The 15,282-nt window shown below is 41.7% G+C and overlaps 2 protein-coding genes across 2 annotated transcripts in view; one reads left to right on the plus strand and one right to left on the minus strand.

The window, feature by feature from the left end:
• Positions 1-11,831, plus strand: part of PIK3AP1 (phosphoinositide-3-kinase adaptor protein 1) — a 47,720-nt gene extending 35,889 nt beyond the window's left edge. Inside the window, exons 9-17 of the mRNA XM_057425732.1 lie at positions 2,035-2,130; positions 3,569-3,748; positions 4,541-4,603; positions 5,567-5,772; positions 7,435-7,507; positions 7,844-7,999; positions 9,722-9,792; positions 9,977-10,086; positions 11,176-11,831. Of these exons, the coding sequence (XP_057281715.1) occupies positions 2,035-2,130; positions 3,569-3,748; positions 4,541-4,603; positions 5,567-5,772; positions 7,435-7,507; positions 7,844-7,999; positions 9,722-9,792; positions 9,977-10,086; positions 11,176-11,230 (1,010 nt within the window). The 3' untranslated portion in view covers positions 11,231-11,831. The remainder of the gene's footprint in view (positions 1-2,034; positions 2,131-3,568; positions 3,749-4,540; positions 4,604-5,566; positions 5,773-7,434; positions 7,508-7,843; positions 8,000-9,721; positions 9,793-9,976; positions 10,087-11,175) is intronic.
• LOC130608085 (cytochrome P450 2C8-like) overlaps positions 1-15,282 on the minus strand; it is a 219,385-nt gene that overhangs the window by 27,681 nt on the left and 176,422 nt on the right. The window lies entirely within an intron of this gene.

Genomic DNA, 15,282 nt, shown 5'->3' on the forward strand with positions numbered 1-15,282 from the left:
TGCCAACACATTGAAGCCTTTGTCTTGCATAATAAACGACTGGTCTCTATAAAGAGGTAGCTTGCCTCATGTGCATGAATACCTGGCATCTAGTGTTTGCAAATGTTTAGAGGGAAGGGTATGACTGCTTTGTAAAGGGTGCCCATGCATGGATATTTTAGCTGTTGTGAAGGGTGTGTAGGTTATAACTTGTCTTCTGTGTGTCTGTCTCTTCACTGTCTTCTGATGCCTTAAACCCTGCAAAGGGAAACTTAAAACTCTTTGAATAAATATCTTTTAGCTACTAAATTCTGACATCTAGGAACTACTTAACCCTCTTCCTGCTAAACCTTCAGACCAGCTTTCCCCAGTAGCCTCAGGAAAATCTGGTGACCTTTCCCGTTTTACTCAAGTTTGTGTGTGCCACCTTCTTGTCACTTCTGTCTTGCTATCCTGTTTTTGCAGCAAGTGGAACAGAAGGTGTCATTGATGAGATGTTAGGTCTCATCTGTATGTGAGACATGCCCATGTGCAAGAGGGTAGTGAGGTGGCAACCGTGTCTTTGAAGGAGAACTAACTAGTTGATTAATTTAACTACATTGACTATGTGATAGAAAACAAACCCTGTGATATCCTGTTGCACTGCTGTTAGGTTTAGTAATCCTGCAGAGAATAGCTAAAGCTGGGAAGCTACTGTTCCCTCCACAGAGGATGAAAGGAGCTTTGCACACCTCTCACATCCTGTTCTGCCCCCAAATCCATAAAGTGGTGGCTTTCCTCTAGGCCTCTGTTTGCTAGAGGCTAATTTCTAAAAGCTATGTTAAAAGTAATTGTGGTGGCTGCAAGAGGGAAAAATCACTCTACAGGAAGATATAGGTCTGTAGTGGTAATACTTCAGGATGCTGAAATGTCAAATATGTGCTTCCATGTAGTAATGCAGCAAAACTTAACTGACCTTTATATGAGGTAGGTGATGCGCAATTAGCTCCAGCAGCATGCAGGTTGGCATGGACTGCAGAGCTCTTGAGAAGCTGCTAGTGTGGTTAGTCCACACAGCATGCAGCATTGCTGTGGCTATGCTGGAGGTATTCCTGTGAGGCTAAAGCTAGGTTGGATGCATTCACGTGACTGTCAGTGAGTCCTTTGACAATTATTACTTGAAAACCTCCACAACATTCTAACAAAGCAAAATTCTGCTAGCATATTCTTATCCCTCTCTCAAAATCTCTTCAGTTTAGCAGAAGACAGCAGATACTAAAATTACATTTATAGAGAAATATTTCATATTCTCTTATGTAACCTAAACCATCTAGTTTACATAATAGATATTTCACAATATGCCTCAGCAATTCACTTACAATAATAAGCCTCAACAATTCATTTATGTCACTCATTACAAGCATTTTAGTTTTAGGATTAGTTTTAGTGTTACAATGAGGTTGCCTCTTTTTTGGAATTAGAATTCCTTATGTCAAAACCACTGAATTAACAAAATACCTTATTGTTCACTGTCACTGCTTTCTCAGTACTAAATTATCATCTGACCCTCTGTACACTTTCCAGTCCAACTAATTATCTCAGCCAGCTGTTTTGACTTTTATCCAGTAAGCAAAACAAATACTATCTTCTGTGTCATGGGCAAATTGCCATTTAAGGTCTTGTTTTGCCAAGTCGCAGAGCTTCCACTCAGTTTGCTCTCTCAGGAGCATTGTGCAGAGGCCAAAACCTTCACCTGGCCAACACACTCTCAATAATAGCTAATCCTCAGTGCCTGCTTGGTGGCTTGTCAGAACTTCTCAGTTATGAATGTTAGTCACCTTCAAGCATAAGCATCAGGCAGCTGGCAAAGACTTGTGCAGAGTTGTCTGAACATAGCAGCTTTGGAGCCTTTTTTGAGGCAAATATCTGGTCAGTTGCCTGGCTTCCTCTTTGATCTTTCACCATAAGCCTAATGTCCAGTCAGAAATATCACATGATTTCATTATGTTATATTATATTACCCCACATATTTAAAGGCATAATCAACAGGGTCATCTTTCTGATTTTTTTTTTCAGATGTAGAGATGCTTCAGTCCAAACCAGACACTCCAGTTGGTGGAGATGAAATTTCTCTAACTACAAAAGACTCAATGCTCCGCAAGTTTTTAGAAGGTGAGACCTGTTTGGAGAGAGGATCGCCATAGCACAGCTAAAGCAATGAAACGGAATTTGAGATTTGTCCTTGATCTGTAAAGATAGGAGCTAGTCCACACTTTTTGGCATGGCTTTGCCTTAGTGGGTTCAAACAGGGCGAACAGCTTGTGAGGTGATACCACAAATGCAGTTAGTTTCTTGCCAAAGAGGAGGAGTGGTTTCTAATTCCAGTCCTTGCCTACTAGTGAGTGCAAGCATACAGCTGGTATCTATTCAGGAATCTCTTGTCTTCTGTCCTCATCTTAGTGATGGGAATTAATTCTGGTGTCCGGATGTGGGTACAGGCTTCCCTCATGGGCAGATGCTGAGTATAAAGTGCAGCAGCACAAACTAGTGATGAATTTCAATGTAGATGCTTTATTCAAAATTCTGTACATTGAAAGCAGCAACCTGGAAAGAGGAAATGAACTGCTGGCTCCCAAACCTGATCTGTGCTCTGCCTCTTCAGTGCTCCCTGAGACTTCTTTGACCACAATCAGACCTTAGCTCCATGCTATCCCTACCGAACATGATTGGGTTGCTCAAGCCTTTTCCTGACTTGCCAGGTTCCGTGGGATACAGACTCATGTTTTATGGGTGACCCAGCTGGACTCAGACCTAGATGAAGTCTGGGGCTTATAACAGCTTGTTCTGTTTTCCCTGCCAACACCAGTGCTCTGGCAGTCCCACTGTGTTGACTCAACGAGGTGTTATAATATCAACTAAAGGGAAGTCAGTCGAGTGGTTTTGGTATTTAGTTGTGACTTGGTAACAGAGTAGGGAGTTACTCCAGGGCTTCTTAATTCATTTTGCTACCATGCAAACAGAGGGAAACTAGCTTTTAAATCAGGTCTTACAACATTTGCAGTAATTTTAGGAGTGAGAATAGAGTGGAGATGGTGAGGTGGTATAATGGTAGCTGGATTCGTTAAGTACAGACATGCATACCCAGCTTCCTCTGAGACACACTGAGATCAAATATCTTGTCAGCTGATGGAGATTTCTCATTTCAGACAAAGGAATAATTCTCTGTAGTACTTTGTAGACCACCGTAAGTAGCTTTTGGAAACCAGTGCTCTGATTTGTTAATTGTTATAATATGTTAATTAACTGGAATTAGTTGAACTAACTGTTCCTCAAATCCTTAAAAACAGTTATGGGATTTTTTGCTGTGGGTTTTTTTTTCCAAAGCAGATGGTACAGGCTTAGTGGCAAACACTTGCATGCTACTAGTTGTTACTGACTTATGAAGTCCTGTCTTGAAGGGCTTTGGCACTTTTAACTCATTGCAAAACTGAATGTTTTTGCCTGTGAAATGGCCATGTTGGTAAGAATGTGGTACACAGTGCCTCTGGAAGGATGCAGTGTTCAGTGAAGTGGCCAGGTTGTTTTTCTTACAAACTCTACTCTGTTGTAGGCAGTAGAATGGATGTGCCAGATTCAGAGGAAGGAGCTTACCAGCAGTATGGTGAAGATGTGTACTACTCAGTGGAACAAGATACTTTTCCACAGGAAATGGCTAGCAGACCTCCAGTTCCTGTTCCAAGACCAGAGACCAGCTCTCCACAGCCAGACAATGAGCTGTACATCTCCAAAAGTGAGTTGGGTACCAGGACCTAAACTGTAGACTAGTCAACTGTAGAATGGCCTTCACATGGGCTCCAGTTGCTAAATCAACACCAAGAAAATCTACAGGTTTTTGAGACCTCTGGATTATTTGGCTCTGGAGTTGGATTACCTTTGGGATCCAATTTCACATCTGTTTTCATCTGCCTCATCTGAAAATGTGGGGATATTGTATTCTGAGGTCTTGGCCTGAGCTTGTGCTTAATGACACATAACCCCTAAATGGTATAAACACATCCAACTAAATTAGAAAGATCCTGATATTATAGGGAGACAATCAAGCTAATAAATTAAGATGTTACTACTCTATAACGGTACCACTGATTCAGTAGCATTTGTACAGTACCTGATTCTATACATCAATACCTCCCCTTGAAGTGGGGTTTAATTGAAGAAAATTGTTCCTCCTAGTTTACTAGACAGTTTTAGAAATCTTGATCATATTTTACAAGCATTTTAACAAGAACCACAGTAATGTGTGGGAGAGGAATTTCAGTGACTCCTCCTTCCCCCCATGACAGGATTTTGGGGAAATATTATATTATACTATCCAGACTTCTCTTGAAAGTGGCTGAGTTAAATCAGTTGAGGTCAATAGAAGGGGAGATCTATTGCAACTTCTTATCTTGTTTTCTTAAATGGACATAGTAGGGTAACAGAAGCTATAATGCAGTGTAGAATTATGTTTGCTTCCAATATTTATGCTTGTTGTTTCTGTCTTCATGAGATGTGTTTCAGTATTTAAGGATTGTTTGTTTTACAGTTTTTGCACAGAAAGCAAAAAGACCTGAGAATCTCTACATCTCCAGAGGAAGAGTTAAGAAAGGTAAGTCAGAAGTTCACTCTGAAAATCTTTCCAGTAATCCTAAAGCAAATCTGCTGAGATAACTTCGTTTGTATGAAATGTTACAGAACAGTCTTTTTTACAAGGCTCTGGGGATAATAGTCCTATATGAAGGACCCAAGCTTTCTGACCTTATGTGATACTGAAAACATTTTGTAACAGCAGAATGAAAGGTACCCCTTTATCACATCCTGTACATATCCCCTGTCTTGGAGTTTATCCTCTGGCATAATAACTGAAGTCCTTTATGTTGTGATTCATATTACTTTATGGAGTAAATGTCCCACTTTTGATCTTCTGCATATATCCACTGCCTGTTGATCATTATTTCCTGGGATTTAACCTTTAGTGAACTGCTTGCCATTGATCTTTGCACATCCAAAACTGTGCCCTAATCTTTCACCTCTTACCCTGTGCGCCATCAGAGTGCTAGGGACTGTATCTGAACTTTTATCTCATGTGTTACAAACTACTCTTCATGTTGCAAATGAGTTACAAAGAGTAGGATGAGTTTTCACCTCTCTGTTGCTGCAGTTATGCTGCACAGATTACCTAAGAAGAGTCTACCTTGGTGAATGTCAAGGTGAAAGCTCTGTTTTGTGAACTGCTGAGGAGAGAGATATTTTTGCAGTGAGGAAGCAGAGCATTTTAAGGAGTACATTTTGTGCTGTTCACTTAAATTATGTTTGTAAGAGCAGAGATTATCCCTGGGACATATTTGCGTACAGGGCTATCTCTCAGCTGGGCAAATAGCAAGATGGCATAAGGAGAAAATACTCTTCTGGTTAGGGAGTCATTCAATTTGTAGTTTTTTTTTTTGTTTTTTTTGTTTTTTTTTTTTTTTTAAATCTCTGCTGGACCAAGGGTGCTTGATTTTCTTTGTATTCAGTGAGGAGGGCAGATGCCACAAGTTCAATAACATTTTTGGTGGTGTTCTTTCTTCAGAGACAATAGTCAGGCCTGTAAGGGACCCATCTCAATCAAGCATATATGATCCATTTGCTGGAATGAAAACCCCAGGTCAACGGCAGCTGATAACATTACAAGAACAAGTGAAAATGGGCATACTCACTGTTGATGAAGCTGTACTTCATTTTAAGGAGTGGCAATTGAACCAGAAAAAAAGATCAGAATCATTCCGGTTCCAGCAGGTACAGGCTTACTCTACTGTTTAAGAAATGCATCTGTCTCTCTAGATATATCTTACAAGCTGTTCAGCATAGAATCATAGAATAGGTAGGGTTGGAAAGGACCTTAAAATCATCCAGTTCCAAGCCCCCTGCCTTGTGCAGGGACACCTCACACTAAACCATGTCACCCAAGGCTCTGCCCAGCCTGGCCTTGAACACCGCCAGGGATGGAGCATTCACAGCTTCCTTGGGCAACCCATTCCAGTGCCTCACCACCCTTACAGTAGAGAACTTCCTCCTTATATCCAATCTAAACTTCCCCTGTTTAAGTTTTAACCCATTACCCCTTGTCTTATCACTACAGTCCCTAGTGAAGAGTCCATCCCCAGCATCATGGAGGGGTTGTTCTCATGTGGCAGTAAACAGGCAGCTCTTTGACAGATTTGATTGTGTTGTATTACTATTGTGAGGTTTGGAAGATCTGTGCATTATGAATTCGGCCAAATCCAGTTGGCTGAGTTACCTTTCTAGAAGTCACCTAGCACCTGCCTGCTGGTGGGGGACTTCTGTGGTGCACATTTAACATGTCAGTTCTTATCCATTTCAGATCAGTGAAGATTTGGTGTCCCAGATGGTGTATTGGCTTTGAAGTCCTATATTGTAGATGGTTTGATCTTTCCCTGGGTGTTTGATGGCTCCATGACTATCTGTTATTTGCATCTGTGCAACGTCTAGCAACAGTCAAAAGTGAAAGCACAGTGTTTGGGTGGTTTAGCTGAAAGAAGGAATCATGTTGGCAGCAGCAACAAAATGACTGATGAAACTAGAAGTCATAGTTTAAAATTTCCATTCTCAAGTTAGAGTGGGGCTCCCTCTTTAAAATCACTGCCTGCTTCATTTGAAGCTTTTTGTTCATGCTGCAGCAGTCTGCTCTCCCACTTGAGGTGCTGGTCTCCAGTGTGTGACACTGTTTTGGCAGCTGTCAGAACAAAGACTTCTCCTGATTCACTTTGAAGGGTCCTCTCTACCCAGAAACAGTAGAGAAATCCCTACTTCTGTCAATAAAGAATGCAGTGCTACTTCAGTGGATGTCTGTAGCAGCGATAAAGTGTCATGCTCTGTGCCCCATCCCATTAGCAGCTTTAAAAAGTTCCAGATCTTGCCAGTATGCTGCCATACAGTGGTGAAGAGGCTTTGCCCCTGGTTACATTTCCAGGTGTCCCCTCTTGCTCTAGAGGGGACACTCTGAATTTTCCCTCGCTCTCTGGGATGCATGTCAGTCTCCTCTGAACCCTGCAGTCAGAATTATCTGTTCATTAGTACAGAAAGGACTATGCTTGATCATGGGTCTTGTTTTTGTGCCAGTGTCACAGTGGAAACAGAAAACAGAGGAAGTTCTAAACTAAATGTGCTGCTTATCTGCAACTGCCAGTGAGTGTGTGCACTTGACCTAAACACACAGAATGGACATCAGAAAAAAACTGGCTTCTGAAAGGCACATATGGATTTCTGAAGGGAATAAATTAAAACCTGTTGATATGGTTTGGACTTCAGCCAAGTCTAGCAGTCTTTGTTACAGCTGGGTTGAAAAGTTAGCTGAAATACGATACTGGCTAACTTTTCAGAAAGCTGCTCATCCTCCTTTACCAAAGCCCTGAAAAGAATATCTTGTGATGTTTCTAGGAAAACCTGAAACGGCTACGAGACAGCATAACCAGGAGGCAAATGGAGAAGCAAAAAAAAGACAAAGCTGCAGGTAACAGTCTCTGATTCTGACATTCTCTGGTAATGAAGCAGCTGACAATATTAATATGCTTTTCAGGCAGAAGTGTTTCCATGTGTATTGTAGTTTTGTCATATTTTAATATTCACATCCATCTGTCTGTTGGCTAAAACATAGCACTTTACTCCTTAATTTTCCAGACTGAGGAAAGGATGCCCACATCTGTGGAGTAAATCTTGATCCATTCAATGTATATCACATGTATGATCGCCCTTATGTGATCATGTTTAACTTTTTCTCAGGTGGAAAGCTGTCCCTCAGGGACTATACTTGCCTAGAGCCTTCTGAGCTGTTCATTTTCCCTTTCAGATTTGGAAATTACAGTACCCATTCGACATTCTCATAATACTTTGGGAAAACCAGAATGTGGAATATATGAATACACACCCAGGAAAAATGTTTTCCCACCAAAAAATGAGTTAAAGCGAGGAGACTGGAAAACAGAAAGCACATCTAGCACAACAAGTAAGCAAGCCCTGAGTGCCACCCTCTCTACAGGAATGCTGGATGGAAAACACTTCCCCAGAGTGACTCTGGAGTAAGCTCAGGGGACAAGACTTCTGTTACTGAATCCCAGTGCTGACTCACCACACCAAACCCTGCATGCATTCTGTTGCATGCAGGCTGTTCTCAAAACGGTAAAAGCAACTCCAGGTACATCAAGGGGTTTGAGCATCTCTCACCTGCATCTCTGCAGGAGGAGAACCTGAAAGCTGAGTGAAAAATTCCCTTGAGCCTCTTCAGGGAAAGCGTATTACCTGTCTCCAGTTCTTAAAAGTATATGGCAGCTGCTGCCTCAGAAAAAAAAGGATGATACATTGCCATAACTCTCAGCAGGCAGTGTGCTCTTCTGGTTTGAAGGACATAGTTATATTGCAGGCTGGGAACCCATATCTACTGTAGTTTCCTCAGCTGTTGCAAATAAAGGACAACATTTTTCATGTGGGACCTCTTGAGTAACTTACACAGTCTGCACATTTTTATTATCTTTGTTTTTTATTAGGTTTAATTTGCACAAATTAAATACCTGCGTTCTTGCTGTTATTGCAGACTGCACAATTCTTGCAGAAATCAAGATCATTTTGGTGCTCTGAAAGGAAAATTGAGAACCAGTGAGGTTACTACCTTTGTGGCTCTTGGCAAGATAGAACTGGCACATGTCCAAAGTAGGTGCCAGAGGCAGTTGACAGAGCCAGTAACTTGCATATAAGCAGTTGAGAGAAATGTTAATGCGTCTAAGGAGTTCACTATGTGCAGCTTGGCTCTTTCCCATGGTGTGATTGTGAGAATGGACCCGAATACAATATTTATCACTCTTTAAGCGCTGCTGTTTGAACCAACTGATAATGAGTTACATCACCAAGGTTAGGGAGGAGGTGCATCTTATGAGAGAACCTCTCTAGCCTCCATTTCAATGTATAGGTTTCTGAACATTAGTGTCCTAGTATTGAACAGCCCTACAGAACATTATGCATTTGTGACTGAAACCAGCCATAGCAATGTAAGATATGTTTGTATGTTGCTGTCCCCTTCAGAGATGGCATGTCTGACTGCAAAAACATTTCATAGTCTGGGTTCATGCAAGTTAAATGGGTTTGCATAAATGGTTGCTGCAGGCTGTTTGAACAAACTTGTAATTTTTAGCTCTGAAGTAGACTAGGAAACATTCCTATAATGAGTAAGGATTGTTGTGAGAGGAGGTGGTGAACAGCTATTGGGAACAATAACATCATGAGCAGTCACTTGCTAAAGGAATGAATGTGTGACAGTGCTCAGAGCCATTTAACTCCATGCAGTTGTTAAAGACATGGAGATCGATAATTTAAATATACATAAATGTTGGGTGTGTAACACTTGTGAAAATATTTACCTGACTTGGCAGCTGATACGGCATTGTATCCTTTCAGTTAGGTTATGGTTGAGGGTATTTAACCAGAAGCCTGGACCTAGAGAGGGCAGAAATTGGCTAGAAAGAAAGCAAAACTGAATGATCTGGCCCTGTGCTCAGCATTGTATGAAATGCAATTGTTTGGATCCTGAACATGTGAAAAATAACAGTGGAAATAAATTAATCTAAACAAGCATTAAATGATGTGTGCAAGAGATTAGAAGGAGCCCTGAATTAGTGCTTTGCAGTTAAATCACCAGGATTTAATAATCAGTTTGTTTTTATCTTGTTTACTCTAGGTAGTGCAAGTAACCGCTCCAGCACTCGGAGCATATTGAGTGTCAGCAGTGGGATGGAAGGGGACAGTGAGGTAGGTTCTCACCTCTGCTACATACTGGTCCACTGTTCTTAAGTACATGGCTTTGTTTTCATGTGAAGAAAAGATGCTCAGGGATAGCACTGCATTTGCAGAAATGGCAAATGTAGCCACTTCTGTTGTGAAGCTAACAAGGACCAAATTTTGCTGGCCTTTAACCTCTTTCCTCATTTTGTAGGACAATGAAGTTGCAGAAACAACTAGAAGCCGCAGCCCAGTTACCCACCGAACAGAGAGGCTGCCATTCCCAGAAAGGCCTCCCAGAGTGCCTCCTCGAGGTGCAAGCAGGTAAAGCTAAAAAGCAGCTTAGACGTGAGTGCTCTGTGCATCAGTATAGAAGCCTTGGGCAGAAAGCAAGGCAGGAAGCAAATATGTCTTTCAGCAAGATTTACCAGTCTATTATTTATAAATGCATGCTGTTAGAAATTGTAAAATTCTCGTTCCTCATCTGGAATCCTTGGTGGAATTGGTTTCCTGGTTAGTAACATGCCAATTGTAGTACTGTTACTGTGGTTCACATGATGCAAGGACAGCAGTATTGAAGCGCACAATGCTTGCCACAGTAAGACTGACCGAAGTGGAGTAGCATCCTGATCCTGGCAAAGATTTAGTACCTAATCCTTCTGAGATGATCCTCTTGGAACATACAGAGCAGAGTGCACAGGGAATTCCTGTTTGGCATTCCCTTAGACTTCTTCAGTTTTGACAAAATCTCTCCAAAGCATACTTGTTTACATGTATGATTGGCCTCAAAGCAAAAACTGCACTGGTTTTGTAAAAGGTGTTGAGGGGTTTTGCCTTGATTTGGCCACCACAAACTTAAGTGACTTACAAACATTTCTCCAGTCCAACCAACCACAAGTCTATGAAGTCCAGGCCCCAGAGGTTTATCTAAGTATAGATCCTATTTGAAATTCTCCAACTGTTAAAATAGTAATTAGTAATGTGTGGGTGCAGTAAATTCTGAATGTTGACTTGAGGCTTTGCAAGAATATAGCTGGAATTTCTCTCTAGTTATTTTGAAGGAAAAAAAAAAGATTTTGGATCTTTTGATCTCTTCCTATTGCTCTTCATGTAATTTTCAGGAGGAAGCTGTTATACTATCAAAGTTTTACTCCACCCAAGTATTACAGCGTCTCTTTCCAGTAATAGTAGAATTACTGCAGCTGAAAAGCAGAAGAAATAACTTGTGCAGGAGGGCTCTGGTACCTTGGCATCTGCTTTGTTGCTGAATTGGTGGTAGCCTGTTTTTCTTCTTGTATGACTACTGCTTGTAGTGTTCTTAGTTATGATTTTATTGTGTGCAATTTGTTGTTCCAGAACCCTATTCTCTACTTTTTTTTTTTTTAAATTCATTTGTATTCTGTCTTTTTATAGGCCTGTAAGCAGTGAAGGCTTTTATCCTCCACCTGTGCCCCCAAGAGGTCGCTGAGTCTCTCAACATCTGTGGAATATGAGATTTTTCTGGTTTTATATGTGTTTTACAGATATTTTTGGGTTGTCTTTAAATTATTTATAACTGGGAGCCAAATGTGTTCTTCCCCATCCTCCCCTTTAAAGCTCTGATGACTTTTTGCATGATTTTCACTGAGACTTCTAGGTCTTCTATAACATTTTTTTTTAAATTTAAATAATTCTGGTGCTTTGGGACTTCAAGAAAAAGCATCATGGTCAGGAAGGAGAACACTGATGTGTGTCTTGGCAGCCCTGCACCAACACAAACTTTCTTTCTGACCAAGAAAGAACACGTGTCCTCTTAGAAACTAAATCCTGATAAGCATTGCTACCAAAGCCCTTGAAACATGCTTGAAAAAGTAAAGAAAATTAGTTGTTCAAAGACTTTGTTTGAAGAACACTCATTACAGGAGGAACAGCTGAATGTACTTCTGTTTGGTATAAGATTTTGGGTACGAACATACTGACCTTTCAGAAGATGTGGAATCTCCCTCCGGCAGTCGTTAAATCATGGGAGGTTGAGAAGTTGTCTTTATTCAAGGTTGTATGCAAAATACATTAAAAAAACCCACTTTTCACTTTCTTCTTCCCTTCCTGAAGACAACAGACATTGTCAAGGTGTTATTTGTGCTACATTTGCCATGAAATTTCCCAAGGGAGCCGGTAAGAGACCTGTTGTATCACAAAACAACTGTACTTAAAGCTTTTTTGGGGAGCGGGTGGGTATGTTGTTATTTGAAACCACATGACTGATCTCTTAAATTAGAGGAAGGAGTTGGCAGCAGTGCTGGGTTTGGCATCTCTTATATGTGTTCAATGTAGAAGCAATATGCAGGCATTTCACTTTATGCTCTGGAATAATATAGCGAGTCTCCAATTATAAGTGCGCACACCTCACAAATACCAGGCATGTAGTTAGCCTGCTGCTATGGAAGTGCGCAGCCGTGGAGCTGGACTCTGCTCGCTCTACTTTTCCTGTTTAGTAATGTGAATCTGCAACAGCTTTGTCCAGCCTTTTTTCTGCCCGAAAAGTTACAAACATAACTTCCTGGTTTGGTGGTGTTCCAAATGCAGAAAGCATATAAAGCAGAAATGAAGTTTGATTTCTTATCTCAAGGGACATGAGTGATGGAAGTGAGGTGTTTTGGGAAATTTTTGGGTTGTGGGTTTTTTTGGTTGTTTTGGGGTGTTTTTTTTCCTTCCAGGCCTTGCAGTCTTGTGTGTATCCTGGTCACTGGGGAACCAAGTATTAGGGGTGTGTTTGAGCACGAGTGGTGCAGATGGGAATTCTGCAAGATAAGATTCAGGGCAGAGAATTAAGCATAATACTTGGTTTTCAAACCATACGCCTTCTTCCAGCCCTGACAGAGACATAGATACATCTGTATTAGGTGATCCCTTGGGTGCAGGTAGGACATGTAAAGCTTCTGTCTGGTCATGTAAGCTCTCCTTAATCTGTAAGAGAGCAAGAGTTGTAGCTCCTTCCTCTTGCAGGGTGGCAAAGTCAGTGTGGGGAGCTGCAGGAGTGACAGATGGCAACTGTGACTCAGTCAGCACTGAATGAAGGTGGAGAAGCCCCTGCTGCTCTCAGGGGATAGGCATAAGCTAAGTATCATCTACACATTAAACTCACAGAATATGACTGCAGATGCAGTTCAGATAGCCTCTCCCTTTTATGGTAGAGGGATGCAGGTGTTGTGCTGCAGGTCTATAGTGAGAGGTACAGAGGTGACCTTTTTTTTCTCTTTTCCAAAGGACCTCAGCACTTTCTCCAGTAACTCCAACACTACAGGCTCACTGACAGTTTGCTTTTTGTTCACAGTAGCCAGGAGAATGGTGAGGTGGGAGCTGCCTTCCTGTGCTGCTCTTGGAACAGAACAAAGTTCCCAGCAATACTCAGTCAAATTAGAAGCAGGAAAGGAAGTTTGATGCTGAAATTAGGAAAATAGTAGCATGGATAAGGGAAGGAAACAGGGATAAATAAAAGAGGAAATTCAACAGCTTGATTGTCTTCAGCTGTCACATATGCTTTGGTTTGCACACAGCTCCCTGGTTTTGCTCAGATGTTCCCCATCTCCTTAGTACTGGGTGCAGCTGTGCCGCAGAGCTTGAGTGGTGATGTGATAAGACAAGTTTATCTGCTTCCGCATCTCCCAGGCACAACATAAGGTAGACCTGTAGGATGTGGGGAAAACTGTAACAGGGCAGGAAGGGAAGGGCAAAATAAGAGAGTGTATCACACAGAAGGTTTCCTTTCAAAGCCACTGGACTGAAGCAGCCCAGGTATCCCTGCCTTGCCCAGCTAATTTTTAATTCTGCACTCCTGCATGTGATAGCCAAATGTCTTCTGTGGGAGGAGTTTATCTGAGCGTTTGCCTTTGCACAATCCTAATAATGTGGCTGTAAACTTGATTTTTATTGCTAGTGCTACAGTGAGATGGCTTATATCTGAATTACTGAAAAGTAGCTCCTAAGTAGCCTTTCAGTCCCTTTCCCATTTGCAACTTAGATATTTCTTTAGTCCAACCTGACTAAATGCTGACAAAGTCTGACAAAATCAGATGCTAGGGGGGGTCTGGTTTGGAGGAGAGGTGAGGTAGGACAGGTGGGGCTGAGAAATACTATAAATACAGTCTGTTCAGCCCCCTTCCCCATTGCCTAAGAGTGGGAAATAGAAGATAGAGCTGTACTCTCTGGCATTCCCATCTTTCTTTCTAACTTCTTCTGGATCAGTTGGGAATTTCACTGACCAACCATCACAGATTCTACTACTACCCTATGAAGGAGGAAAAGGAATAGCTCTAAAATGGCTTCACCTGATAAACGCAGGTAAACATTTGGGGTGCAGGCATGATGCTTAAGGTTTATGAAGACCATCAGAGATGCACCTTTTCAACTGCCGAAATGTGTTCCATGTTGGTGTGGTTTCAGTTAGTTGCTTTAAGGCTTTTCTGGCTCAGTGTATGCAGTCTCTGTATCTGTAATTTCCATTTGTGCTGGTGAGCATGTGGTGTGTATTGCTTCCACCTAAGGTGAAAAGTGCACTGACACTGAAGCTCAGAAGACACTGGAGAAGAAAACTGCATGTAACCAGACTCCTGATTACTCAAGAATATGCTGGTGGGGGGAGAGCGGGAATGAACTGTGTTTCTGTCAGACATTAGAGGTCAAGGACTGAAAAGATAAAATTGCTGGTAAAAAGTAAATGACCTGGCCCCCTGCAGGGGTATCCACCAAGCTCAGGTGGCAGCTGGCTGGCTGGCTGGCCTGGGGAAAGCATTTGCTCTTTGTGCAACTGCTTCAGAAAACCCACTGCAGCAGATGGCTCTGGCTGGCTCTGTTGTTGACTGTGAGACTTAAGTACTGAATAAACTGAAGATGCTGAAGCCTCCTCTCTCTGTCTCCCATGGGTAAGCTACTCTGTTTTGGACGGAGACACAACTAGAAAGAAACATATGGTGTTATCACAGCTGACTAGGTAATTTTTTGCTTTGGGTTTTTGTTTGTTTCGTGGTTGTTTTTTCATATAAACGTGTTTTGAATGGGTTTTGACAAGCATCTCTACAGTGACCACACTGCTACTGAAATAGGCAGGAGAATTTGAATATACTATCTGGAAAATGCTTCGTATAAAAACACAGCTTGCTAAAATATATTCAGGGAAGGCAGACTGTGAACATAAGATCACAAGGGGAAAAGCTGTTAGGATGGGTACGGTAGTTTTGCACTGGGTATCTGGTTTTGCACCATTTCTACAAAGCATGGATGGCATGTAACGGTACTGAGCGTGTCTCCTTTGCTGTTTGTTAATGTGTGCAAAATCTGAGAAGACTGTTTAGCCCCTTTTAAAAAAATACTATGTCCGATAGTCTCTGAAAATTGTTTTTGCATTTGCTCAGTTTAAAAATTATATCATTGACCCCTTAATGCCATGAGCTTTTTGGCTCTGGGCTTTTCACTTTGGCCTTGTAGCCTGAGCTAGTTCCAAGCTCACACACAGGGCTGCAGGCTCTATCCGAGCCGGAGCTG

The sequence above is a fragment of the Pezoporus wallicus genome, unplaced genomic scaffold (assembly GCF_028554395.1).
Source record: "Pezoporus wallicus isolate ANWC-B61680 ecotype Strahan unplaced genomic scaffold, APGP_CSIRO_Pwel_v1 contig_7892, whole genome shotgun sequence".
Taxonomy (NCBI): domain Eukaryota; kingdom Metazoa; phylum Chordata; class Aves; order Psittaciformes; family Psittacidae; genus Pezoporus; species Pezoporus wallicus.